Source organism: Lepidochelys kempii, chromosome 16 (assembly GCF_965140285.1).
Source record: "Lepidochelys kempii isolate rLepKem1 chromosome 16, rLepKem1.hap1, whole genome shotgun sequence".
Taxonomy (NCBI): domain Eukaryota; kingdom Metazoa; phylum Chordata; order Testudines; family Cheloniidae; genus Lepidochelys; species Lepidochelys kempii.
The window spans coordinates 18,099,154-18,126,699 of record NC_136395.1 but is presented as its reverse complement, the minus strand read 5'-3'; the positions used below and the strand labels follow the sequence as shown (position 1 = coordinate 18,126,699).

At 55.3% G+C, this 27,546-nt stretch overlaps 2 protein-coding genes across 2 annotated transcripts in view; both read left to right on the top strand.

Moving 5' to 3' along the window:
• FIBCD1 (fibrinogen C domain containing 1) overlaps nt 1-22,195 on the top strand; it is a 43,803-nt gene extending 21,608 nt beyond the window's left edge. The window contains exons 5-7 of the mRNA XM_073314478.2: nt 12,963-13,059; nt 15,498-15,677; nt 16,436-22,195. Coding sequence (XP_073170579.1) covers nt 12,963-13,059; nt 15,498-15,677; nt 16,436-16,695 — 537 coding nt within the window. The 3' untranslated portion in view covers nt 16,696-22,195. The remainder of the gene's footprint in view (nt 1-12,962; nt 13,060-15,497; nt 15,678-16,435) is intronic.
• A 4,862-nt stretch (nt 22,196-27,057) lies between these two features.
• Nucleotides 27,058-27,480, top strand: QRFP (pyroglutamylated RFamide peptide). Its single transcript, XM_073313762.1, has one exon. It carries the CDS (start codon nt 27,058-27,060, stop codon nt 27,478-27,480), a length of 423 nt encoding a protein of 140 aa, XP_073169863.1.
• Nucleotides 27,481-27,546: the final 66 nt, after the last annotated feature.

The window sequence follows — 27,546 nt, the reverse complement described above, 5'->3', positions numbered from 1 at the left end:
ACCCCTCCTGGTATCTCCTGCCCTCGGTCGGCCCAAAGACAATCCTACACCAAACTCTCCCCTGCTGTTCCAACTCATGAGATCTGGGTTCAAATCCCAGCTCTGCACCAGGCTGCTTCTGGGACTTGGGAAAGTCGCTGCATCTCTCTGTTCCTTAGCTTCCCTGTCAGTGAAAGGAGGGCCATATTTCCTTCCTGCCAGCCTGCATCTGTCTCATCTTTGTAGGAGGCAAGCTCTTCGGGGCAGGGGCTGGCTGTTAGGGTATGTCTACACTGCAGTTAGACACCCATGGCTGGCTTGTGTCAGCTGATTCAGGCTCGTGGTGTAGTGTAGATGTTCTGACTCTGGCTGCAGCCCGAGCTCTGGGACCCTCCCACCTCAAAAGGTCCTAGATTGATGTACACTGCAATTAAATAGCCTCTTAGCCTGAGCCCCGTGAGTCTGAGCCAGCTGGCATGGGCTAGCTACGGGTTTTTAATTGCAGTGTAGATATACTCTAGCAAAGTGGAGTCCTGATCTCCGATGGGGCTGGTGTAATCCAGAGTGAGTAATCAGCTGCAATGCCGCACTTGGAGGAGGGCAGGAAAGAGGGGGAGCAGCTGGACACTGTTGCCATTGCACAGATTGGGGGTTATATTCTGCCCTGTAGCCACATAAACACAAAGAGCAGCAGGAGGACACTAGGCGTTAAGTGGCCAGCCCAGGCGACGGAGTCACGACTCCTGGGTTCCATTCCCAGCTCTGCCGGGCTGGCTGAGTGTGGGCGAGTACCTTCCCATCTCTGTGCCTCGTTTACCCAGCTGTAACGTGGCCATGACAGTTCACGTGCCTCGCAGGGCCGGCCTGTCTGAAAAGTGCTTTGCCACTCTCTGATGGGGGGCACAAAGTAGGATCAGCTGAGACACACTGAAGAGTCTCGAACAGTCCCTTCTCCACAGCCCCCGGCATGGCAGGGCCAGGACTGTGCCAACTGACAGAGAAGGGTTGGGTGGTGCAGGGCGCACACTCCCGGGGCGGGACCCCGGAGGCAGGAGAGGCTGGCAAAGCAAGTGTAGGGTGAGGTGAAATGATTGATCAGGAGGGATGGAAGAGGGAAAGCCGAGGTGAGGAGAGACAGAAGGGATGTTCTTGCTTAACAAGCGCCTCTCAGCGCTCTTGCTGTTTGCGTAGCCAGCTTGCGGGGGGGAGGGGGGGAGTCCAGAACCCCCTCCCTTTTAGGGCTCCAGAGGTTTCTGAGAGAGCACGAGCAGGAGAAGAGGGGGTAGGCAGTGATTGGGTGTGGAACAGAGAGTGGCCAGGGGAGAAGGGATGCAGACAGGCTTGGGGGAGAAAAAGGGAGGTGCAGTCAAGAGCTGGCAGCCTCAGGCAAAAGGGTCAGTGAGGAATCCTGATTGGACGTAGCTCTTTCCTTTGGATCGATGGAGCCAAGGCCTCGATTCCATAAAGCATCAGGAGAAATTTGCAACAATGCCTGTTGCAAGAGCCCGTGACGGCTGAACATTAACAGCCGCTCTCCCTCCATCAGATCCAATCTGCCTCAGCGCCATCCCGACACCACTTGAGATCAGAGACCAGCCAATGGGAACTGGTGGGAGACTCACTCCTGGGCTTTTTTTCTCTTCTCTGGAAAAGGAGCACGGAGAAAGCCTGGCCCCAGGACCCATCCGTTCTCCTCACTCCTAGATCCACTCGCCTGGCCTTCAAAACTCGCCCTTCATAGGGTCACCACTGCCCGGAGCTGGTCCAGCTTTCTCTGGCATGCTGAGGGGCCCAGAGATGGCGCCACTTTCCCCACGATGAGGAGCTTTGTCCCACAGCCCCCCATACTTAGCCCTGCCTTCCCTGACACCCTGAGGGACCTGTGACACTGCCCAAAGCAGGCCGTACATTCCCCATCACCTTGAGGGGGCCAACCCCACTGCCCAGAGCAGACGCTACCCACCCATGACCTGAACATACTAAGGGCTTGTCTACACAGTGACATTTACTGGCATCACTCCACTGGTCAGATTATGTACATGAACCAGTATAATGCCAATAAATTTCCCCTGGAGACATGCTGAGAGACAGGGCCAAGGATTCCTGGTTCACCCGTCCCCCACACACTGTTTGTCAATAGGGGGGCACTGGGGGACGGGTGGCCTGCCTGGCTCAAACAGGGCAAGATTTCACTCGGAGCCAGTGTGGGGAAGCAAGCCCCCTAGAGGCAGCGCTACTGGCTGACACAGGCTCCTGGCCACCCTACGGCTCAGCTGGCCCTGCACTAACTGCCGAAGACTCTCCTCACCCTGTCCGCTGACTTATTGTCTTTATGGAGTGTGACACGAAGGCCACCTAATCCCAACAGCGTGCAGCTGCCAATGACATGGAGCCGGCCAGCTACAGGAGTCAGTAGGGAGGGACCTTGGAAAGGGCACACGAGGGGAGGGCAGTGAGACTCAGCCGGGGGTCAGGCGAGGCAAGGCTGCCCTCACCCCTGGCTGTGAGGTGAGGAAGGAGGCCAGTAGGGGAGACACCACAGCACAGTCCCCAGGCTGAGACTGCCCTGGAGGGGCCTGAAAATCCTGGCCTGGCCTTCCCCGAGTGCCTCCTCACCCAGCCTGCGAGGACAGCCAGGGCTTCCCCAGGTGTGAAGTGGCACCTGCCCAAGATGACGCATTACTCAGGGAAAGCTTAAGGCAACCCAGAAGAGGCATGCTGAGGCCAGGAGATCTGTCTCCGAGACAGGCTGCAGCTGGGAGCGCCTTGGGTTGGACTGGTGGGGGCTGCGCCCTGGCTGGTGGGAGAACCGGCCGAGTCTGGGCCGCGCCCTTTAGGTCACGCTCGGCTGGTGAGTCAGCCCCTTGGAACCGGGCTGTGAAATGCCCCCCCAGCTGGGTGCTGGAGGAAATAAACCCCCAGGATCTGATGCCTGTAAGGAGCTTTCAGCAGTGGGGGAGGGGAAGGAGCTTAGCTGCTCTGCTGTGAGGAGACCAAAGCGGTTTGCAGTGTGCGTGGCAAGTGCCTGGCTCCTCTGGGGAGCCCAGGCCATACAGTGGCCATCAGCCTTGGCTCTGAGTGCAGATCACAGAGGAGGGCCACTACCATCATGCCATTGGTACAGAGGGTGAAACTGAGGCACGGAGCAGGCAGGCCTGACTTTCAGAGATGCTGAGAACACACTACCCCACTTAAAGTCAAGGGGAGCTGCAAGTTCTCTGCACCCATGGGGATCAGGCCAAGAGGCTTACCCAACCTCACACAGCCAGGAGGAGAACCCAGGAGTCCTGACCACTGCACTCATCATCTATTAACTGAACCACACTGCCCGGTAATATAACCCCCAACCACATGGTCGGGGTGGATCCCGGGGGCTTCTGAAAGGGAAGCAGGGGAGCCAGATTTTCAAGAAGAGTTCGGCACCCAACCTGCACCCTGTGTGCTGAGCTCTGCTGAGGATCCCTGCCCAAGTGCCGCGTTCCTGTCAGCTGGGAGTCAGAGACAGGCAGTGCCAGGGTTTGGCAGGGTCCGTGGCAGAGGCAGGACTGTTCCATTAAACACAAGATGTTGGTGCATCTGCCTGGTGGGGCGCTGGGTGGGAAAAGGGAAACTGCTCGGCCTCCCCACTGTGGAGGGAGAAGGCTTGGGAAGGGGGTGAAGAGATTGAGGGGGATTCCCTAAGGAGAACTGTGCGTGAGGCCCCCAGACTCCGGCTGTCAGCCCTGGCTCCTGGGGGAGCAGCCGCCTACCAGGTGGGATGAGAGGATTAGCCAAACACCGTCTCCAAGGCCGTCCCAGTCAGCGGGACCGGGGCTGAGCTAGACACTCAGCGTTGAGGGAGCTGAAGAAAATGATTTAGTGTCAGGCTGCATCAGAGCTTCTGTGCCTGTGCCAAGTACCTCAAAGGGCCAGGCCAGCAGCGAGACAACATGGCCCTGCCCTGGGGCCAGCAGCGACTGGAGGCACAGCCCCAGGCAGCAATCCCTGAACAGCCCTGCTCTCGGGGAAACGGCTGAGATGGAGCAAGCTCTGCTCGTGGGAGCAGGAAGGCCCCAATCCTGCAATTAGAACCTCATGGCTGGCAGGATCGGGACCTGCCCTGGCACTGACCACCACCATGGTCTGTGCCAGTGGGGAGAGAAGAGACCAGCATTCACTACCCCTTGGGAAGAAGTTTTGTCTTGTGGTGAGAGCAAGGGACTGGGAACCAAGACTCCGGGGTTCGCTCTGCCATTGACACGCTGGGTGGCCTTGGGCAAGGCATGGCCCCTCTCTGTGCCTCAGTTTCCCCATCTGGGGCTATCCCTACTTGGCTATTGAAGGTTACTGAACTTTGCACACTGCTAGTATCAGTGACTCAGGGATGAAAGAGGTGTCAGGCTCAGCTGGAAGCAGGGGGGCAATGTGTGGAGGTGTTGGGTCCTTGGGGTGTTGAGTCACGGAGGCTGCAGTAAAGTCATACACATCACTTGGAGTCATGCAGCCTGGGATTGATTTTTTTAAGCTATTCCTTTTGACATGTGGGGATATTTGCATACGGGTGGGTGGACGTGCTGGCAGTGGCTGAACCAGTTTCACTGGAGAGCTGTTGAGCTAAGCCCGGGGTCGCATGCAAGGCTCAGAGACAAAGACCAGGCCAGCAAAGAAATTGGATTCCTCCAAGGCCCTAGCCCAGGCATACTAGTCAGCACATCTCAAGGACATCAGGGCAGGGAGCAGGCCAGACTAGAGGGGGAAACCAATCCCAGCCCATGAGTCCAGGCCAGGGGCTTTCACACTGTTATCACTGCCTTCCAGTGGCCCCTGGGCTCCTTACCTGCTACAGCCCAGTCGGTGCCGGTGCTGACCTGATGTCTGACTGGAGAAAGAGGCTCCCCTGCTGCCTTCTGCCATGTGTCTGGTCAGATGTACAGGGCATGGAGGCCAAATAACTCGCAACCTGTAGCACAGTGGGTCAGATTTACAGCGTGAAAAGGGAGTGAATGCTGGTAGGGTGGCCTAGTGGGTACAGCACTGAACTGGGATTCAGGAGACCCGGGTTCTTATTCCTGGCTCTGCCACTGACCTGCTGGGTGACCTTCAGCAAGTCACGTGCCTGCCCGGTGTCTCAGTTTCTCCTTCATCTTCCCTGTTTAAGTTATACTCTCTGCAGGCCAGGTGTGTCCATCCCCTAGGACAGTGAGGTCCCAACCTCTGCTGCGGCATCTGGGTGCTACTGTAATAACAGTTAATAATGAGGATTAAAACATATTCTAAAAGGGCACCTGCTGGAGGGGAGAGGCCCAAACTTCTCCTGGCTGCAGTAGGAGCAAGGTATTTATGAATCCCAGATTCAGGTGGACTCCATATTGTTCTCTCTTTAATGGCCCATCAGCCGTTACCTTCCCTCATACAACCTCTTTGGGTGTCCCGGGCCCAGAGCTCTCCTCTCTGACTGGTGCAGATTGGAACTGGAATGTGAGATTTCTTATCTGAGTGTGGGGCTTAATCGTTTTCACACTCCCTGCAAGGTAGCATTGCACTCACCTGCATTTAATGACTGCACCAGGCTCCTGGCAGGAAGTACGTTACCAGCTGACCCAAATCCTACTGCCTGGGCGGGTGACATCCCTCCACACCTTTGATTAACACCTCGTGTCATTTAGTGGAGTAACAATCGTATGACTAAGGAGGGTATCCAAGCAGGCCTTCAGAAAACCGGGCTGCTACTTACTTCCTGTGTTGGAAGCCTTTGCAAATTCTCTGTGAGCACCAGGGCTCCTTTAGGGCAAGGGCTTCAGAGGAGAGCCTGCAGCTCGGGACTGCTCTGTATCCCAAAGCAAACAAGGCAGGCTGGTGTCAGAGACTTGGCCACACGGTGCACGGGGGAAGGGCCCAGAATGGCAGTGTGTGGTCTGGGACTCCGTCAAATCCATTTCTAGCACACTGTCACTCCACCCGCCTGACCCGGAGAGCGCTGGGCACGGACCAAAACTAATCAGCCCCACCCCTGACTCAAGCGATGAGGAAGGGGACCCGGTTTGGATGGAGAGGGAGTCCCCACACCCAGGGATGCTGGGCATTGCTGTGCTGCCAATGGTTTGGGGCATGGTGATTTATTTATCTCACTGTCCTTTGCCCGGGCCCCGCTACAGCCCCCAGGGATGGTGCTTTGCGCACCAGTAACTCTACAGTGACAATCGAAAGGCGAGTGACTCCAGGCAGAGAGGGTGACGGTAAGCAGGAAAGATAAATATTTCAGCTCTGACTTTAATGGGAAGGGGAACAAATCCTTTTTGCTTAAGAGGGGGAGATCCATATTTTATGAGCTGGAGAAGAGCAGCGATGGAGCTGCTGAAGCTACAGCAAATACTATGCTCCCCCACCCCCCTTGGCTTGTTTGCTGCCTGCCTGCCTGCCTCAGGCTGGAGAGACCTAGAGCAACAGCATTCCCCCACACCTGCCCCATCTCTCCCACATGCCTCAGCCTGCTATCTCCCCTCTCCCCTGGCTAGATTTCCACCACTCTCCTCAGCCCCCTGCTCTGGCTTCAGCTGCAGGGCAGCCGAACCCTCTCCTCACTAGGCTAGGAGCGGACATCTCAGCCCCTGAATTCAGACACAGGAACCCTCAGTTCTGGGTACATCAGCCAGCCAGATGCTGTTCCTCTCCTCGCTCTGTGCCCCACCCCATGGCCCGCACACCCCCACAGACAACACCTCACCCGAGAAGGCTCGCTGTGATCTGTGCTCTCACAGCAGAGACCAGCATGGACCCAACCACAAGCAGGGCCATGGACTAATACTCTGCACTCAAGTAGCCTGTGTCATGTAAGGATCTCAAAGTGGGGGGGAAACCGAGGCACTGAGTGGGGGCACGGCCAATGGCCGAAGCAGGATTCCCTTTCCCCTACTCCAACCATTAGAAACTCTCCCCAGTCCCCTGCCCCAACTAGCAGCGACTCCTGCTCTGATCCACAGTAGAACCTAGGAGTTCCTGCTTCTAGCCCCTTGCTCTGGCCACTAGTTCCCAGCACCAGCTGTCCCCACCATGGCGATGAACCCTGCTCAGGACTCCGGAGGATCAGGAAGGTGTGTTGATACCCACCGCGGTGTTTCTTGAGAGAACTCTGCATGTCGCTAAGCTGCCAGAGCATCTCTCTAATCGCCAAGCCCTCCTGGGGCCCTGAGCTGGTGAAGATGGGCCCCTCGCTGCCCTGAGCAGCGCACAGACAACTGGCCTAGTTACAAGTTAAGGTCAAAGCAGCTTAAAGGGGAGCCTCATGGCTGCCTCTGCCCCTGCCCTACTCCCTCCCTCTGCGCACAGGATCATGGCAGCCAATCGGAGCCAACATCCCTCCTGGAAATCAGCTTTGGGCCCCTTTCCAGCCAAGCAGCCTCCTCCCGTCAGCTGAGTCCAACGAAAGCCCTTTTAAAAGGGCTTAACTGCAGCTTCTCAAGTGCTCAGTGCAAGGATAAAAATTAAGGCTCTAATTCTAGAAGGTAAGTACAGCATGGATCAGAGGGAGCGCTGGCCACCTCTTCCATGCAGCACCCCCACCCCCACGTCTGCCATACGCTACCCTTAAGTCGGGACAGCAGACCTCTGCCAAATGCTTGCTTGCAGGGTCTTGCTGGAGAAGCCTGTGCAGGGGGTGATGCACACCAGTGGTGCTGTATCAATGCTGCCAGAAACATGGCCAGATCAGCTGGCTGAAGTTACCCATCTGCTCAGGGTGAGCCCTGAGGGAGTGCACAGGAGCTGGGTGTGCAGCTAATGGCAGAAATGCCCAGCATTAACCCAATCAGCAGGCACTGCTGGGGCACCCTTCATCCGAGGGCCAGACTCCCTGCCAAGTGACCCCGATGGCCATCCGGAGGGACTCTGGATTTACACCAGGGCATGCAAGGGTACAATCTGATCTCGCATCTCAACCCACCCCATTGAGAAGGGCAGCTACATCCCCGTTCAACAGATGTGGAAGCTCTAAACTCATAGACTTTAGGGCCAGAGGGGCCATCGTGATTAGCTAGTCTGACCCCCATGCACATCGCAGGCCACAGAACTTTACCCACCCACTCCTGTAACAGACCCCTAACCTCTGGCTGAGTTACTGAAGTCCTCAAATCATGGTTTAAACTTCAAGTTACAGAGAATCCACCATTTACACTAGTTTAAACCTACAAGTGACCCATGTCCCTTGCTGCAGAGGAAGGCGAAAACCCCCCAGCGTCTCTTCCAATCTGACCCAAGGGAAAATTCCTTCCCGACCCCAAATATAGTGATCAGTTAGACCCTAAGCATGTGGGCAAGACTCACCAGCCAGACACCAGGAAAAAATTCTCTGTAATAACTCAGAGCCCTCCCCAGCTAGTGTCCCATCACCAGCCGTCGGAGATATTTGCCACTAGCAGTCGCAGATTGGCTACATGCCATTGTACGCAGTCTAATTATACTACCCCCTCCATAAACTTATCACGCTCAGTCTTGAAGCCAGTTAGTTTTTTTGCCCCCAGGCGGTTCCAGAACTTCACTCCTCTGATGGTTCGAAACCTTTGCCTAATTTCAAGCCTAAACTTGTTGATGGCCAGATTATATCCATTTGTTCGTGTCCACCTTGGCACTTAACTTAAATAACTCCTCCCCTCCCTGGCATTATCCCCGTGATGTATTTAGAGAGTAGGGGCCAACTCACCATTGTGCCAAGGCCTCTTTATGCCATACTGATGGGAACACCCCCTGCACAAAGGGGTTTGGCTCACTGGTGTCTGACTACTGGACAGTACTGGCCTTGGGGTGGGAGGGGGAGGCCCTGCCAGAGTGCACTGCTACAGGGAGTCACATGAAGCAAAGCCTAAGTTAGAGCAACCCCGGGGCTGCTCTAACTAATATCATGGGACCATGCCATCCCCAGGCTGTGGGAGTGGATAGGTGACTTGAAACCCCCTTTGTCCCTCCCTGCTCCATTCCTGCACTTCACACCTTGACACACCAATAGAGAAATGGAATACACAGAGTTTCACTGACTTGCCCGAGATCACCCAGGAAGTGAACACAGACCTGTGCTTTAACCTCCAGACCTCACTGCATCTAGGCCAGATTTCCAGAAGTGCTGAGAGCCCACGCCTCCCAGTGACCTCAGCTGATGTTGTGGGCACTCAGCACTTTTGGAAGTCAGGCCTCCTTTTGTTCTCCTCCAGACAGACTTTGAGAAAGTAACAAATTTTTTAGACAAAGGAAACGCAGTGGATCTAATTTACCTAGATTTCAGTAAGGCATTTGATACGGTGCCACACGGGGAATTATTAGTTAAATTGGAAAAGATGGGGATCAATATGAAAATTGAAAGGTGGATAAGGAATTGGTTAAAGGGGAGACTACAGCGGGTCCTACTGAAAGGTGAACTGTCAGGCTGGAGGGAGGTTACCAGTGGAGTTCCTCAGGGATCGCTTTGGGGACCAATCTTATTTATTACTGATCTCGGCACAAAAAGTGGGAGTGTGCCAATAAAGATTGCGGATGATACAAAGCTGGGAGGTATTGCCAATTTAGAGAAGGACCGGGATATCATACAGGAGGATCTGGATGACCTTGTAAACTGGAGTAATAGTAATAGGATGAAATTTAATAGTGAGAAGTGTAAGGTCATGCATTTAGGGATTAATAAGAATTTTAGTTATAAGCTGGGGGCGCCTCAATTAGAAGTAACGGAGGAAGAGAAGGACCTCGGAGTATTGGTTGATCATAGGATGACTATGAGCCGCCAATGTGATATGGCTGTGAAAAAAGCTAATGTGGTCTTGGGATGCATCAGGCGAGGTATTTCCAGTAGGGATAAGGAGGTGTTAGCACCGTTATACAAGGCACTGGTGAGCCCTCACCTGGAATACTGTGTGCAGATCTGGTCTCCCATGTTTAAGAAGGATGAATTCAAACTGGAACAGGTACAGAGAAGGGCTACTAGGATGATCCGAGGAATGGAAAACTTGTCTTACGACAGGACACTCAAGGAGCTTGGCTTGTTTAGCCTAACCAAAAGAAGGTTGAGAGGAGATGTGATTGCTATCTATAAATATATCAGAGGGATAAATACCAGAGAGGGAGACGAATTATTTAAGCTCAGTACCAATGTGGACACAAGAACAAATGGATATAAACTGGCCATCGGGAAGTTTAGACTTGAAATTAGACAAAGGTTTCTAACCATCAGAGGAGTGAAGTTCTGGAACAGCCTTCCAAGGGAAGCAGTGGGGGCAAAAGACCTATCTGGCTTCAAGATTAAACTCGATAAGTTTATGGAGGAGATGGTATGATGGGATAACATGATTTTGGCAATTAATTGATCATTAACTATTCATGGTAAATAGGCCCAATGGCCTGTGATGGGATGTTAGATGGGGTGGGATCTGAGTTACTCCAGAGAATTCTTTCCTGGGTGTCTGTCTGGTGAATCTTGCCCACATGCTCAGGGTTCGGCTGATCACCATATTTGGGGTCAGGAAGGAATTTTCCTCCAGGGCAGATTGGAAGATGCCCTGGGGGTTTTTCGCCTTCCTCTGTAGCATGGGGCACGGTTCACTTGCTGGAGGATTCTCTGCACCTTGAAATCTTTAAACCACGATTTGAGGACTTCAATAGCTCAGACATAGGTGAGAAGTTTATTGCAGGAGTGGGTGGGTGAGATTCTGTGGCCTGCATTGTGCAGGAGTCAGACTAGATGATCATAATGGTCCCTTCTGACCTTAATAACTATGAGTCTATGAGACTGAACTGGCCAAGCTGAACAGAGTTAATCAGGGGCCAGAGGCTTAATTAAATGCAGTGGTGAGACAAGAGGCAGCATTTTCTGGATCCCTGTCGATAGCTGATGCTTTAGTCCAACGATAAAATAGAAGGGAAAAAAACACAAGGGGACAATATATTAACATGTGAGAGACCAAAGGTTCATCAGCCAAAGATCACGGGCACCCAAGCCAGCTGCTGGGGGAAGCAGCTTTTATATAAGGGCATCTTGGCTCCATCTGACCCCAGTTCTGAGGGGGCCGTATCAGGAGAGTCCACCCCAGCTCACAGCCCCAGCTCTGAGAGAGTGAGCTTCGGGGGAGCTGCTGGTGGTTTGGGTTGCTTCTTTTGCTAATTCTCAGCACCAAAGCATTGCTGGGGAGCATCACTTTGGCCATACCATGGTCAGCGTGCCCCTTCTCACTGACAAATGTTCATGGAGATGGGTCTTTGCCTGCCGGGAGGCTGGGGGAACGGCTGCTCCTCAGCCAGATCCCCACATTCACATGCAAAGAAGGGGAGTCACTGCATGGCTGCAGCTCATTCAGAAAGAGGAAGGATGGATCAGTGGTTAGGGCTTTAGCCTGGCCCTTAGGAGACCCAGGTTCCATTCCCTGCTCTGCCACAGACTTCCTGTCAATAGTTGCTCTGTGCCTCAGTTTCCCCACCCATATAACAGGGATAATAGCACTTTTGCATCTCATAGAGGGGTTGTGGAGATAAATATATTAGAGCTTGTGAGAGGCTCAGAGACTATGGTAACAGGAACCCTATAAGGATCTTAGATAGACTGAATGTGTCTGAAAACTGATAAGCCCATGCATTCAGATATTACAGGGAGGAGACGTAAGTAGCTAGCTAGAGAGGAAAAACCCACAGACTTGAGAATCGTTCATCTGCATTGTCTGGTGGATAGTTACAAATAAATCCAGCTTGGTACACACACAGCAGGGCACAATTCCTGGGTGAGTGTCCTTGGAAATCAATACTTTACCCCGGCTCCAGGAGTTACATCCTGATCACTAGGCAGCTACCAAACACAGAGCAGAGATCCTGTTGGTGATGAATGCTTAACAGTTGGATTTCCCCGATCACTTAACTCTGGATCCATTTATGGGAGTAAAATAAAGCAGCTCTGCAGGATTTACCTGACCAGCAAGTAGTTCAGGGCTAGGGCTCTTGACGCTCAGGAGACATGGTTTCAATTCCCCGCTGTGCCACAGACTTGCTATGTGACCTTGGGCAACTCGCTTGATCTCTCGGTGCCCCAGTTCCCCACCTGTAATATGAGAATAACGACATTTGCCCTTCCCTCCGCCTTTGGCTGTCACATCTACTTAGCATGTAAGTTTTTTGGGGCAGGGTCAGTCTCTTACTCTGTGAGGGTACAGCATTGAGCACAGGGGACCCGGATCTTGGCTGGGTCTCCTGTGATCATAGAATATCAGGGTTGGAAGGGACCTCTGGAGGTCCTCTAGTCCAACCCCCTGCTCAAAGCAGGACCATACCAAGTACCGTCCCTTATTTTTGCCCCAGACCCCTAAATGGCCCCCTCAAGGATTGAACTCACAACCCTGGGTTTAGCAGGCTAATGCTCAAAAACCACTGAGCTATCCCACCCCCCAACCCAGCCACTGATCATGCACTCACTCAGTCATGGGCACTGGCTGTTGTTTTGCAAACTGATGCTTCTGTGTCCTCCCCTGGGTGGCATCATTGTACAAGCAGAAGGACCCGTTTTTATTGACGTTAACCCAGGGGGTTTCAGACACCAATGAAAGTTGGCGTTCTGGGCAAGACAACAAGTGAATTCTTTGCTCTGAGCAGATTCTCCCATCCCTAGGAGATGGGCGACAATGACATGGCACGTCCCCTTACACGCCATAGTTCCAATGTAATTAGCGAGTGTACAGGGTTTGATTTGCGCCCAAGTCTGATAAAGGGCTCCTGGAGCGAGACAGCTCTGCAGAGAGCCACGCCATGGAAAAGGCAGCAGGATGCCTGGCTCCTCATGGGAACTGCTGGCAGTGGGGACGAGCTCCGAACTCTCACTTCCTAGCTGCTGTGCCCAGAGCTGGCCCTAGACCAAATGGCGCCCCAACTGGAGAGTGTCTTTGGCACCCTCCTTTCCATTTGTTACACTTTTGAATACCCAACAGCACCCCAAGCCTGGTGCCCCCTGCCCCTAAATCCGGCGCTGGCTGTGCCTTTTGTTTCCCCAGGTTTTCCAGCGGCGGGAGGACGGCTCGGTGAATTTCTTCCGCGGATGGGAAGCATACCGGGATGGATTCGGGAAGCTGACTGGAGAGCACTGGCTAGGTACGCCACTCCAGCCCACTGCACAGGCTAGCAAAACCATCGGCCCAGGGTCCTTTTAAATTCTCCTTGGCATGTTGGGGGGAAGGGGGGGGCTTGCTTTTCTCGTCCATGGTATTTTATCTAGGGAGAAGAACAGAAAAGTCCTTTGATGTATCAAACCAGCAACTGGGGAGGGGAATGGAGGTTGCACATGTGGGTTGGACCCACTGGGATCCACAGTGCTAGAGAGCACTGGAGGAAGGGGAAAATGCACCGTTCCTCCTGGCAACAGCGGGGACCTGGGGCAGGGCTGGGGCCCAATCTGGAGACAGCAGGAGAGGGTGTATTGTGGCTAATAGCAGCCCACTCCCCTTTCTGCAGATATGAAGGCGGGGTGGGTAGGGGGGAGCTGGAGACAATAGGATGCTGTGTGAGGTGGCTAAATACCTTGTGCCCGCGTGTGGCTGTGACTAATCCACTCAGCAGAGCCTCCTACTCCTGAAGCCTCTTGAGCGACAGGAGAATCCCCATTAGCAGAACAGGGCCTGGTACGCAGTCAAGCGGGTCCAACTCTAACACAGAAAGCCGGCCTAAAAAACTCAGGGCCAAATCCATCCCTGGGGTAACTATCAAAGTCACAGCATTACCTCGGGGAGGGGCAGAGTTTGGCCCCTTGGGGGTATTGCCCAGAGACTCTAGGTTATGGCCCAGCGGAGACAAGAAAAGCCAACCCCTGCAGGCCGTACCACCCCCTACGTCCTACAAGAGCCCCTGTCAAACGACCTGGCCCTCTGCTCTGTGCTGAGGTGCTGGTATTCCCAAGGGAGCTCGCGGCCGGCAGGCAGGGGGCCCGGGGCTCAGGTGGCATTGCAGGGATCTCACTCCCTGCGCCCGCTGCACTGCCAGGCGGGGATGCTGCAACCACAGGAGCGCAGGGGGAAGCAGACGAGCCGAGCAGAGGCCTCCGGGGCTCTTTGGCCCTCCCTGAGGCTGAGGAAACGGACGCCAAAAACTTCACAAAGGGTGAGGCGAGCTGCTCAGCAACCAGCACGCTCAGCCCAGCCCAGCCCCTTACTAGCCATCCCTGCCGCATGGACACCCAGGCATGGTTGGTATCCTGATGCAAACGCAGTGGGGCCCAGGACCCTCCAGGGATGTGTGTGTGCGTGTGTGCGCTTCTGAATCTGGTTAGGGCCAGGGGCGCTATCTGAGGGCTCCCCCATGCAGGAACCCTGTGCCAGCCATGCCGGCAGGAGAGGAGCTACTAATTCAAGTGTGTGCGGGCCTGTTAAAGGGGCTTGCTCTGTGTGTGTGTGTCTGGCTGTCTCGGGGGCTAATAGCAGCTGACCAGTGAAGGGCTGGGGCTGGACTGCTGGTTCAGGAGAGGAGGTTCAGAGGGGAGGGAATCAGTAGCAAACAAGCCAAGGGCCACACTTGAGCTGTGGAAAGGAGGCACCTGGCCTCCTTTTCTGAACAGCAGAGCGAGGCTATGGGTGGGGAGGAGGTGGGGAGGCAGAGTCGCCACTGGCTGACAGGAAGATGTTAAGTCTCTCAATACAATTGCAACCGTGTGATACTTTAAAACCAGCTCCTGCTAACAGGCAGCTCCGGGTTGTCTTTAAAGACCCTTCCCCTCCTCCCCCGACTCCTAGGAGTGAAATCTCCAAAGGATGATTGCTCAGTGAGATGTCAGGGCAACCCCTTAGGAGTGCCTGCCTCCCCCAGTCCTGCGGGCACAGCCCCCTGCTGCAATGCATGCTGAGCGCTTCCACCAGGACAAGCCCCAGCTCAGCAGCTGAAGCCAGGAGCTGCAGTGTGGAGGGCCCCTCTCCCCACCCCAGGCCGTAGGTGGAACTCACCAGGTGCTTCTAGAGCCACCACAGCATGCACTCTGCTCCACAAGGTGAGCATGGCCTCGAATCCTGGAAAACAGGCAGAGGGGAAGGGAGAGAATTGAAAGAGACCCAGACTCACCTTGGGAAGTGTCACTTATTACCACTGATGGCTCCTGAGACATTTCATTAAATACCCTCTTCATTAGTAGATGAGCAAACGGACTGCAGAGCTCCCCGCATGTGCTGGCGTGTCCGGGAGAGAGGATCTGCTCCCCAAGCCAGGACTGACATGCAGAAAAAGCCCCGTCCTTCACCACCCCTGTAGGGACTGGGGGGGGTGCTTTAGCTGCAGTGGATTGTTAACCTGACAGGTTGAACTCAGCTGGACGAAGGACGCCCCCCCCCCCCGCCCCATCTCTGGAGATGAGGAGCGGCCTGTTTGGGGGAGCCTCATGTTTGCTCCCTCTGTCCCTCAGTTCTCCTCCCCATCTCCCCTTTCAGGAGGGTCACCCAGGGCGGGGTGATGGCCGAAGCATTCTGCTGTCTGCCCAGCATTCATTACTCACAGGTCCGTGGTGAGCCTGCTGCCAGTGCCCACGACTGACTCCTGCTTTACCACCACAGGGCTGGCGCGGCTCCATGCCCTGACCACGCAGGCCAGCTACGAGCTGCGCATCGACCTGGAGGACTTCGACAACGGCACGGCCTTCGCCCAGTACGGCACCTTCGGCGTGGGCCTGTTCTCCGTGGACCCGGAGGAGGACGGCTACCCGGTCACCATCGCAGACTATTCCGGAACAGCAGGTCGGTCTGTGCTGCTCACGGGTCGCTCCCCGGTCCCCACCCCGCCCAGAGCACGTTGCTCGGGGAGAACGAGGTGGGAAGGGGAGATAAGGCCTCGTTCCCTGCTGTCGCTGCGTTGAGCCCCACAGCCTTTTGCCTTCGATGAGCCCCAACCTTTGCCATTCATTCCATATTGCTACAGGGAGGAAAACAAGCTCACACCAGCCCTAGGGAGGCCTGGGATGGCGGGCAGTGGGGTCAGGAGTGAGGTACATCAGCAAAGCATTTGGGAGCCTAAAAGTGGACTAGCAGGGGGAGCAACTGGTGGGACCAGAATTGCCTTTGCAGGACTGTAGCAATAAGGGGAGTTTGCACAGCTTGTTGCTCCTGGCTCTGCTCAGCCTCTCTCACTCTCTCGAGTCCCTGACCTCCAAGGCCTCCGTCACCAGGGCAGACCCAGAGGGCAGAGAGGCAAAGCCGCTCCAAGCCGCTGTTTGCACCAGAGCCGCTCACTGCACTGGTGCAAACTGCGGCTTTGCCTGGGGCTCTAGCCAGGCAGCTGGAATCCAAGCTGGAATCCAAGCTGAGGCCAAGCTGAGGAATCCAAGCTGGAATCCATCCCTGTGCCCGCTCCCGCACGTATCCGTTCAACAAGGGAAGCTGGCTTGAGGCTGAGTCTAGGGAATGCGGGAGGCTGAAAAGCAGGGCCGGGGCGGGAGCGGGGCCGAGCAGCGATGGGCAGGGGCTTTGCTGATGGCCGCTCTCCCCTCGCCCGGCAGGGGACTCCTTCCTGAAGCACAACGGCATGAAGTTCACCACCAAAGACCTGGACAACGACCATTCGGAGAACAACTGTGCCGCCTTCTACCGTGGGGCCTGGTGGTACCGTAACTGCCACACCTCCAACCTCAACGGGCAGTACCTCAAGGGCCACCACAGCTCCTACGCCGACGGCATCGAGTGGTCCTCCTGGACCGGCTGGCAGTACTCCCTCAAATTCACCGAGATGAAGGCCCGGCCTGTCAGAGAGGAGAATTAGCCCAACGGCACGACCCCTCCCCTGCCCCCTTTTCCTCCCTCTCCCCCTCCCCCACAGCTCGGTGTCGTCTTGTCCGTGAGTCGGGGGCAGCCAGGGTGAAAAGCCCCTCTGATAATGCACCGCTCTGGGCCGCGCTGTCAGCAGCGGGACAGGGGGCCCAGTGGGAGCCCCCTACCAGGGGAGGGGTGGCTCTTCCTCTGAGGGTGCGTCCAAGGGGAGAGGCGGTCGCTGTTGCCTCCTTGCTCCGAGCACCTCCAAGGACGTGCACCCCCCCGGCGGTGGAGTCGGCCCCCCTGTGTTTTGCCTCCCCCCTTCCAACAAGCCAGCAGCACCCTGGGCTCAGGTGTGTGCCACAGTGGGGAGCCGCCTGGACCTGCTGGGCCTTGGCTTGTCATTACAGGGCAGCTCCAGCGAGGCGGCCCGTGAAGATCCCTTGGGAAAGCCCCAGCAGGGCGTGGAGAGACTCGACCCGTCGCGAGGCGACTGAGCCGTTAGTGACAGTCCCTGGAGGCAGCGGCTGGCCTGTAGTTCTTGGTGGGTTTTGCCAAGGGGGTACAGCAGGCACTGAGAAGGGCAAGCCATGGGGACAGGCGTTGGAGAGCTGGTGCGGGGACAGAACCCAGGAGGCCCCACTCCCAGCCCCTGCACGCAATACCAGCTGGGCCGTTAGAAGACCCCCCCCACCCCACCCCGTCCGCCCGCCGTGTTGATTCCCTGCACTGAGCTGGGCTCCCAGCACAGAACAAGAGAGCTGGGCTGGCAGGGGCCCCAGCTGACGCCGTAAGGGTGGCATGTATAAACTGCAGCCCCAGGGGCTCAGCAAATGGCACACAAAGACCGCAGAAAGGGGGCAGCGCAGATTCTTTGTACCCACCCTGGGTTCACTGGAGCTGCCTCCTCCCCACCAGCCACTCGCTTTCTGGCTCCAAGGCTCCACTGGTGATGGGGCGTCAAGTCTTCATCAGGGAGTAGGGTTGTATCTATCCGGGGCGGGGGGGATACGGCACCTGGCCTAGCTTTCTGCCGCGGTTTAGCCTGGGTGTGCCTCTGGACTGATGAGCAATTCCTCCTCCCATTCAAAATGGCCCCGCATCCCAAATCCAGTTTCTGCTGACGCTCAGCAGCTGCAGCCTCTGTCCCAGTGACGTTCCCAGGCCCAGCAACAACTAACCCTCCCGCAGTCTGCAATTCCAGGCCGGGGGCGGGGGCGGGGGTGGAGACAGTAATTCAATCTTGGAACTGAGAAGGAGGTGACCCCAAACAGTCCGCCAGCTCTCCTGGCCCCATCGGGCTCGCTGTATCGCTACATCCCACGTGGGTGCGCTTGCCACTGCGCACCACCCAGCCCTTGGGCTCAGACACCCAGAGAGTATTGGCTGGACCCCTCAGAAGGGATGGTTGGCCAAGGCGGTGGGGCAAAGCTCACGACTGCAGCGTTGGAGGTGGGAGGGCTGCAAGCGGGAAGCCAGCTGTCACTCCCAGGCAACGCTTAGGGGTTACGTTTCATGGAGTCTTTTTGCTGACCAAACCCACTCGGAAGAGGGCAAACCCAGACCCCCTTTGTGGAAATGTGACCTTAGCTGTACGGTAGCCGTGATCTTCCCCCAGCTCCGTCAGAGGCTGGCTGCAGGGAAGAACCGCTGGTTCTCCATGGGGGGATCCCTGCCCCTGTTCTCTAGGTGCAGAGGATGGGGAGCTGGCCTTCATTTCCAGCCCACACAAACCTTGCTCTGGCTTATACACCTGCAGATATTCAAGCCTTTCATTTCTTCAAATCCCATGAAGGTTTTAAAACCTCCCCCCGCCCAAACCCTGAGCCAGGTGTAATATCTGTGAGGCGTGGCTAACCGCGTCGCAGCCCCATCCCAGCGGCCGGTGCTTCACGGTGATCAGACCAGACAGCTGGTGACAGAGGGGCTCCAAGAATTCTTGTTCTCTGGGACGTCACGGAGAACAGGGACGAGCCAAGAGGATTGAGAGGAGCCATTGTGTGGAATGCGTAAGTCACAGCCAGTCCTCCTGCTCCCTTGTCAAGGAGGCACTTCATAGCCCAAGCTGTTCAGAGTCAAGCCAGATGGTCAGCAGCAGAATCCTTGCCCAGGTTTCTCCGGGCCCAATCCCCAGCGTTCAGGGCTTTGCTTTGTCGGCAGCACTCTGCAGAAGCCATGGTGCAGGTAGACGTCCAGCCACTTACAATGAAAGAGAGGTGAGGGGAAAATGGGAACGCTCCTGCTCCTGCCTGAGATGCTGAGGATGGAGCAGAGCCCTGCCAGCACAGGAGAGCTCCATCCCCATCTGCTCTGCAGGACACGGGAGACAATTGGGCCATATTCTGTCTGTACTGGAATCTCTAATGGTAGGGCGTGCTGCTGAACGCTGTGGTGTGAAAGGGTTAAATGGTGCATGAGAAGGAAGCCCCTCCCCCATCCTCTTAGTGCCAGACCTGAGCATGCTAGAGACAGGTGTCTCAATCAGGAACTCGTTTGGATTTTGTTTAATGCCAAACCACACAAAAATGCTCAAAGCCTTCCAGTTTGTGGGGCATCACTCTGGAGACATCATCCCTGCAACTCAGTGGTGCCAACTCCCCCTGCTGGTGGCACTTGGCAGCACCATTTACAAGAGAGCAGTGCGAAGAAGTTTTGTGCTTTGCTCGTTCTGACTTCTCATGCCTTTGCGTTTCCCTCCCACCACGTTACGGGCCAGGCTGATTCTCTGGCACTGACATTTCATGACTGTGTTCTTTTGAATGTTTTCTGCCAGGGGCGAGCAGCTACCTGAGCAGCGATCTGACGGATTTAAACAGAACCAGGTGTGGGCTCTGGCGCTGCCTAAGAAGGCTATCCCAAGGGAAGCTGACTCTTCTTTGTAGGACACTCCCGTAGGCAAGAAAACAGCTGGATTTAAAGGGGGATGGGGGCTGTAAAGCAGGCATCCAAATCAGAGTTCTTCTTAGGGTTACTAAAGCATGGGGCATTTCGTTACCTCTGCTGGGGCTGCGTTCTCCCCCATCCTCAGGGTAGAGGGAGATTTCAGAAGGGCAGAGGGTTGCTTTTGGCCTTTGAAAGACACCAGGTGCCAGCCACAGGGGCTGTATTTTTTTTTAAATAGTCCTGGAGAGAAAATGCCCATAGACCCTCCTCACCCAACCCCTCTGCAAATTACTCTGATCAGTTGCTGGACAAAAGGATTCAAAGAATACACCACCCAGGATCAGAGCACTCTGCTGGGAGTGGGGGGAGCAGGAGGAAAGGAACATAATTGAAAGGATAATGAAATTCACTAAGTTACTGTTCACTTTGTCTATTGCAGTAGATTGAGGCCACTGTACCAGGCCCTGTGCAGACACAGAGCGTCTCTGCCCTGACGAGCTCACAGTCTAGACCAGACAGACAGCGGGTGAGAGGAAGGAAAGCTCAATGTATGCCCATTGTACAGATGAGGAACTGAGGCAGAGTGATTAAGTGTGTTTCAGGCAGTGGTGGTGGATTAGAGATTTATACTTCTCTACGCATTAAAAAAAATTCTCTGTAAATCTGTATGTGAACTAACAGGGAGCATTTGGGGAAAGTTTTTTCACAGTGAGGGGATTTTCTTGAGTGGTGTGTGTTGGCGAGGCAGGGTGCATTATACATTTGGGATTATTGTGGTTTTCCCTCTGATGGGGTCCAAGTTTCCATCCTGAACATCTGAGGCCTGCCTCAGTTCAGTAGCACCTCTGTTACTGTGAAACCCACCAGCTTTAAAATATGTCTTTTCCTTCCACCCAAACTGCACTGGACATAGGCCTGGCAGAACTCCATCTTCATTTCTTTAGAACATTGACAGCTAATATCAAGGTTTATTTTTAAGCTCTGTTTTAGATTATCCATCTAAATGTCCACAGCTATGGGAAATTTTGTGGAGGGAAGGGTTAAACAATTATTGAATGACAGATGTTGAGATTCAAAAAGTTAAAACTTAACCACCATTAAAACACAAGCTGTCAACATCACACATCAAAATACACAAAGATCCTTCAGCTCTAATAAGTTCTACTTTGTGTATCTGTAAATTTCAGTGATCACCAATGGAAATAGTTTCTCCTCCCTTTGTGTGGGTACAGTGAAATTGACATTTACTGCAACATTTACAGATACACAAACTAATCCTTCCAAGCCTAGCGATACACTTGCTGTACAGAGCTGCACACTGATTGGGTTAGATTAATTAAACAACATGACATCAGTTCAGACCTGATGTCTGCTTTTACTGCACAAGGAAAGACCTATGCTACCTACCTAAGGGTTATCTACATTTCCACCTTGACCTAAGCTACCTGCTGGAGAGGGGAGGTCAAGCATTGCCGGGAGCAGAGCTAGAGAAGCAGCTGTCCTAGTGGAGGGGAAACCTGTGAATGTTTCTCAGTTGGTTTGTTTTTTATTTCACTGGAACAAACTGTAAATAGTTTTTATAGCATTTGCCTTTGGGACGGATGGGAACGCCTGACTACAGACCCAGACTGCCCAGCCAGCCGCCAGCCTGGGAACATGGTAGCACTCAAGGAACTTTGCTCAGTGGGGAAAAGACGTGCGTTGGCTTCCTGTGTTTCCTCCCGGGGCCATTGTTCCTGGGGGTCGGGGAAGGTGAAAGTTGTGTGCTCATTCAGTCACTGGGCACTTTGTGTAACTGGCCCTGGTCACCCAGGACTCCTTAATGAGTTTGTTTTGAATTGCATGAGAGGTATTTAATACAATCAGAGGCCCCAGGATTTCCAGGGATTAGCTCTAAGAGTGCACAGATCAATCTGCAGCCTGGCATTAGACTAAAACCTGTCTACGATGACACCTCCCCTGGAGAGAAGCAAGAAGGGGGTGAGGTCTGGGAAGGGCAGGACAAATGCAGCCAGACACCAGGTGCTGGGAGAAGGCGGCACTGCAGTGCATACAATATCCCTCCAAGGAGCTTCCTGAGGGTCTGGCCCCCAACCCTGCAGCCTCCAAACCTGCAGCGTAGGAAGACCCAGGCCGCCAGCTGGTCTGGAGCAGCATATGGCACGCTGACCAAAGGGCTGGTAAAAGGCCAGCTGGGACAGGGGCTCAGGTTAGATGGGAGCCCCTTTAACCAACACTTGTTGGATTGCTGCCTTTGGCTCCTGGCCCATACAGAATCAAGCAGGGCTGGTGCAGCAGTTTTCCATGCTGCAGGGTGCTGGCTTAATTTCACCAGCCTGGGTAGCCAGAGGACAAGGATGGGTGTCTAGGCAGGTGCCACACCCGTGCCTGCCCTTCGAGGTTCTGGAAGTTGGGGGGACAAAGCAGTTTCCTGAGCTGGACTTCACACAGCCAGCCCGTTGCACCCGGGGGCCGTGGCGGAGCTGGGGCCACAAGGCTGTATGTTCAGGTCTGAGCTAGTGGACGGGTTGTGTTGTTTAGCAGTACAATGAAGTCTAGCGCGTGTGTGATTGGTGTCAAATGCTGTTCATGTGGACTTCCAAAAACTCCTTAATAAAAGGAACTCATCACTCTGTACATCCTGCGTCTGGGTCTCCATCCACCTCCAATCGCACCCCCCTGCCCAGCTGAGGTCATTTCCCTGGGGCTCTCAGCGCTGGGAGCATCTCGCGTGCCCAGAGCAGCTCCTGGCAGGGAGCACTGCTTACGTGAAAGAGAAATGGCTCTGCGGAGCAAAGCTGACTGCAGCAGCTGCTGCCTGCCTGCCTGCCTCCCTCCCTGTTATGCCAACCCCAGAGAGGGCTGGGCCTAGGTGTCTTTCTGCTGCCAACAACTTAGAATTACCCAAAGGCCACGCTTCCAGCTAATGCCCCTGGAAGTGTTTTCCCCACCCAGCCCTTGCATGCTCCTTTCCCGTATGCTGGCTCTCGCCACCCGGCTCTCTGCACCGGCGCCAGCCTCCGTCAGAATTTACCATGCTGGCAGGAGGAAGTGGGTTCACTTGAAGAAAACTAGGACTAATTACTGCCGGCCTGGCCGAGCTTTGATCGGCAGCAGCCTTTCCCACCATCGAACCTGCCGGGAACCCGTCTGCTGCACCTTGGCAGCCGCTCTGAAAGAGGAGCAGCTTCAGTTCAGAGGTTAAACGAGCATATTTGCTTTTCTAAATATAAAAGCCCAGATCATTTCTATGGCTAGCGTCTTAAAGGGACAGCTCCTCACCCAGCGTACGACCGTGTAGCGCTCATGAAGCTTTGCTGATTTACTGCAGTTGAGGGTCTGGCCCCAAATTCAATCCACCTCATTGGGGTGGATTTCCAAGCCCTTCACAAAAATTAGTTGGGTCTCTCAACCCCTCTATGACACAGGTCAGTGTTAACATCCCTGTTCTACAGATGGGGAAACTGAGGCACAGAGAGTAAGTGACCTGCCAAGGCTGTTCAGAGAGTCAGTGGCAGAAGTAGGAACAAAGCTCAGGGGTTCCTGGCTCCCGGGCCCACCTTTGTTCCACTAGGCCATGCTGCCAGAAGACAAGGAGCCAGAAGAGTGGTTGGTAAACCACAACCTGCACCATGGGTTGGGGGAAGGAAAATCAACGCCAGAAATACAAACCCAGCCCAGGCTTTCTTGGCTGAGACAGGTGAGACACGCAGGAAATACCCCATGCTGCCAAAGAATGCAGCCACCTCCCTGTTCCTGCTAACCCCCTCTTGATGAGCCGTGGGCCAAGGGCACAAGGTTGGGGGGGGGATGTCTCACACTGAGGGGCAATGCCCATTCAACAGCAGCCTTATCAGGCTAGCAGAGAGGCGCACATCATGCCCACCAGCCATGGGCCAGGCCTTCCGCTCCAGTGCAGATTTGGAGCCAATGCAGAATGGCATTTCCCCCTGCAGCCCTTCCCAGCTGGGGTGGGCGCTGCGGCTGAGCATCCTGCATCTGACACTGGCTGGGGCGAGGGAATGGGAGATGGGTGAAGGGAGAGACTTGGACAATTCGTTGGGCTCCTGGCAGGGATGGTTCCCAGAAAAGCTGGCTAGGGAGGAACGTCAATGAGAAAAGTTTGCCCTCATGGAGCAGAGCTGGAAGCTGGAGGGGTGGGGGCCAGGCAGAGGGTCACAACAACCAATGCCACCCAGCACCTTCAGTCCCAGTGCTATATGTGTGTGCAATTCAGGGGGTCCTTCTTAGACCCCCTGCTGCTTTGGGGTGTCCAGAGACCAGCCGTGACCGTGAGCCCTTTTGTCCATCTCCACTTGGCCAGGCCCCTCCTCCCGCTGTGCAGACAGTCCGGCCCCTGCGCACTGATGCTCTCCCTGGGGCCACCACTGAAGGCCACTTGGAAACATCAACTGGTGCAGAACACAGCTGCTTGCTCGCCTAGTGGCAGCTCGTGGCTGGTCACAGTGCATCACCCCCATGCTCCAGAAGGCTCTCCAGGTGCAATCCCTTATGGTGATTTGAACCCACACATCCCTTCATGGCGTTGGTGCTGCATGCCTTGGAGAGATGCTTCACTCCTCATGCTCTAGCCCAGCCATGACGTAGGAACGGACAGTCTCTTGATCTGGAATCCTCTCTTCCTTGGCCCAGTGGAGTTGGTTTACCATCTGGGCACGTAAGGTCCCACTAGCCACGGAGGCTTTTCCAGATGGGTGGTCAGTTGGTGTCCCAGCCGGACGGCAGTTGAAGGGATCTCTCTTTTGCCGTTAATTGATGTAGTTTCAGGTCCCATGGGTGCATGGCACTGTTCACGCACACCTAGAGCCTGCAGCAACCCCCTCGGCGAGATGGCGACAAGAAACCATCAAGCAGGCAGTTACAATCCAGGAGTAACTCTCGGATTCATAGATTCATAGATATTTAGGTCAGAAGGGACCATTATGATCATCTAGTCTGACCTCCTGCACAACGCAGGCCACAGAATCTCACCCACCCACTCCTGTGAAAAACCTCTCACCTATATCTGAGCTATTGAAGTCCTCAAATTGTGGTTTAAAGACTTCAAGGAGCAGAGAATCCTCCAGCAAATGACCTGTGCCCCATGCTACAGAGGAAGGCGAAAAACCTCCAGGGCCTCTTCCAATCTGCCCTGGAGGAAAATTCCTTCCCGACCCCAAATATGGCGATCAGCTAAACCCTGAGCATGTGGGCAAGATCCCTGAGCACAGGGCAGGAACTCCGCTGGCCAGAGCTGCCCATTGCCTTTGCTGCCAGCCGAGGGTGACTCACAGCTAGTTAAAGCGGGTCCGGGGCTGCTTTCTCCAAATGAGGTGGCAAATCAAAGGAGTGCGTTAAGGACCCTAATCAGAGCCAGCTCATTGCTCCCATTGTGGCTGCTCAGACAGGCCCAATCAGTCAGCGGTCTAATCTCCATCTCCACCCAGCTTCCCAATGGGATCCCAGCCTCTGGAATGTGCAGCAATAAACCCACTGAGCCCCCGTGGCTGGGGGGGGGGGGGACTTGATCATTAACGCTGCAGCTTATTTAAAGGAGTCAAAGCCCAGCTGCCTGGCTCATCCTGGTCTCCGGTGCAGCTCTGCGTAGACTGGTTGCCCAAGCAGAAGGAGCAAGGTAAGCAGGGCTCTGCCACTGGGAGAACTGACTTGCTGCATGAGATGCTCTTCCCCTGTCCTAGGCCCCGGGGGCCCGGAGCAGCCTCCGCTCTCACTGGAGTCAGTGAGGGAGCTGCAAGCTCTCAGGAACAGGCTGGATGGGCCACATCTGCGGCCCTGTGCTGGGTAAGGAGCAGAGCGCTCCAGGTACCCGCTAACCACAGCTCCTCACGGTCCTCGGCGGAGGGGCTGTCAGGCCTGCTGTGGAGTCCCTAAAAGGGGGGAAGGTGGTTCCCAAGCCAGTCCAGCCTTTACATCAACACCTGGCAGCCTGGCGAGCTCCTTTGCAAGTGGCTGACGAGGGCCAGAGCCCAGGGCACGAATGAGGAGCAGAGATCTCCATGGGAAAGCGAGGCCCCCCCAGAGCCCTCCTCTGCCTGTCTCCCCCCAGCAGCTCCCAGGCACAGTTGTCTCCCGGTCCTCGTGCTTTGATTTTAAGCGTTCTGAAGTTGCCACATCCAGCGAGGAGCGGGGTTTGCCACAGCCCCGGTGCAGCTTGGACAGCCATGGCTGTCCCTCAGCCCCCCGCCCCCTGACAGTCCTGGGGGTAGCAGCACAGAGACAGCCATGGGAGTTCAGCCTCCAGGCTCCTGGGGCACAGACACCCGCCCATAAAGGAGATGGGCCACCTGCCCACGCGACACAGGGCCCGACACAGCCGCAGCTTCCTCGCCTGGCTCTGGGTGCAGGGACTTTAACGGAAAGGATTTCCTGGGAAAACATCTTCTCCCTTAGGCCAACCCTCCCCACCGTCCTTTACAGAGAGGGAAACTGAGGCATAGAGCCATCGTGCAACTTGCCCAAAGTCACAGTATGGTAGTTCTAAGAATGCAACCTCAGTCTCCTGCTCTCTCTGGTACGGGATAGTTCCCTGCTTTGATCACTAGACCACGCTGCCACCATGTCAGCGGGAGGCTTCGGAGCCTCATCAAAAGAGGCATCAAGCATCTTTACTGAATGCCATTCGCCATTGGTGCCCGGTGCCATTGGCCATTGGTGCCCTTAGCTTTGCGGTGTAGTAGAAAGTGGAGGATTGTTCAGGTGAGTGCACTGAAGCTTTCCTTGCAGTGCCCCTGGGAGAAGCCTACAACTAGAGATCCCATCATTATAATGAAAGGGTCCTGGCCTACGGTCCGTCAACCCTCGCCCAGGCAGAGCTGTGCTCTTCCCATGTGGCAAACCAGGCGAGTGCAGCAGGATTTGAACATATAGCGCACAGGGTACGTCTACCCTACAGCCGGGCGCAACTCTCGTGGGAGCACAGAGCCGCCCCAGCAGGGCTTGAGCGAGGGGGCTCAGTGTGGGTACTGCAGCTCGGGCTCTGCTCCATCTCCCTGGGTTGGGAGGCTCGCTCTCAGTGGCAGCGTAGTCAATACCCAGAGACCCCCAAGCACCTAGAGAGAAGGCGAGTGTAGCAGAGACGGGCACCAGGCCAGTGGGGCAATCAGCTCACACATCCGACCCCAGACCCTACTGAGCGGGGCTTGGCAAGGAACTTCCAGCACGAGCCATTCGATGCTGGGGAAGATTTCAAATCGGCCCCTAGGGACTGCCAGGCCAGATCCTGCTCTGCTGGGTGCCACAACAGATAGGCAGGCAGGCGACTCGGCTCAGCTGCTTTGCAGAACCTCGCTGCTGGACTCTTGGGTGCGGCTTCTCTCTCACCCTGAGCAGGGACTGGTTGGCTGGGGGGTTCTTCTGCACTGGGAGCCTCATTAAGCGGTGGCTGCTTTTAGAGGAGGTGTTGACATCTGGGAAGAGGTCCACTTACAGGCACATGCCTCCATTGTTCTTTTCCATTCCCACCACCCAGATGAAGGCTCCCTACTCCTTCTTCTGTCTCCTCTTCTTGAGCTTGGGAGCCTGTGTCCCTCCTGACAACAGAAAGGAAACGGGAGAGCCAGGGGACGGGATCCGGTTTGAGACAAGCTGGCAGGGACCGGCAGACGACGCCTCTCAGAACGGCCTGTGGAGGGAAGTGCTGCGGTGGAGGAGATTCGAAGACCTCCGTTCCCTGTTCAGCGTGGCCAAGGAGCTCCAGGGCTTTGGCAAGGAGAGGGCCGGCTTCAGGTTCAGGTTCGGGAGGCAGGAAAGCCGGGAAGAGGAAGGCGAAGGGGTCGGTTTCCTGCGGGGGGACGGTGAGAAGCGCAGCAGCACCCTGGGGAACCTGGCGGAGGAGCTCAATGGCTACAACAGGAAGAAAGGGGGATTCAGCTTCCGCTTTGGCAGAAGATGAAGGACTGGACTTGACTGAGTCACCCCGGGGGGGTCATACCCTTTACTCTGCCCTTCCCAACTCCTG

Bases quoted from the DNA above. Each gene is read 5' to 3' on its own strand.
- QRFP (XM_073313762.1), top strand. From the start codon at position 27,058: ATGAAGGCTCCCTACTCCTTCTTCTGTCTCCTCTTCTTGAGCTTGGGA.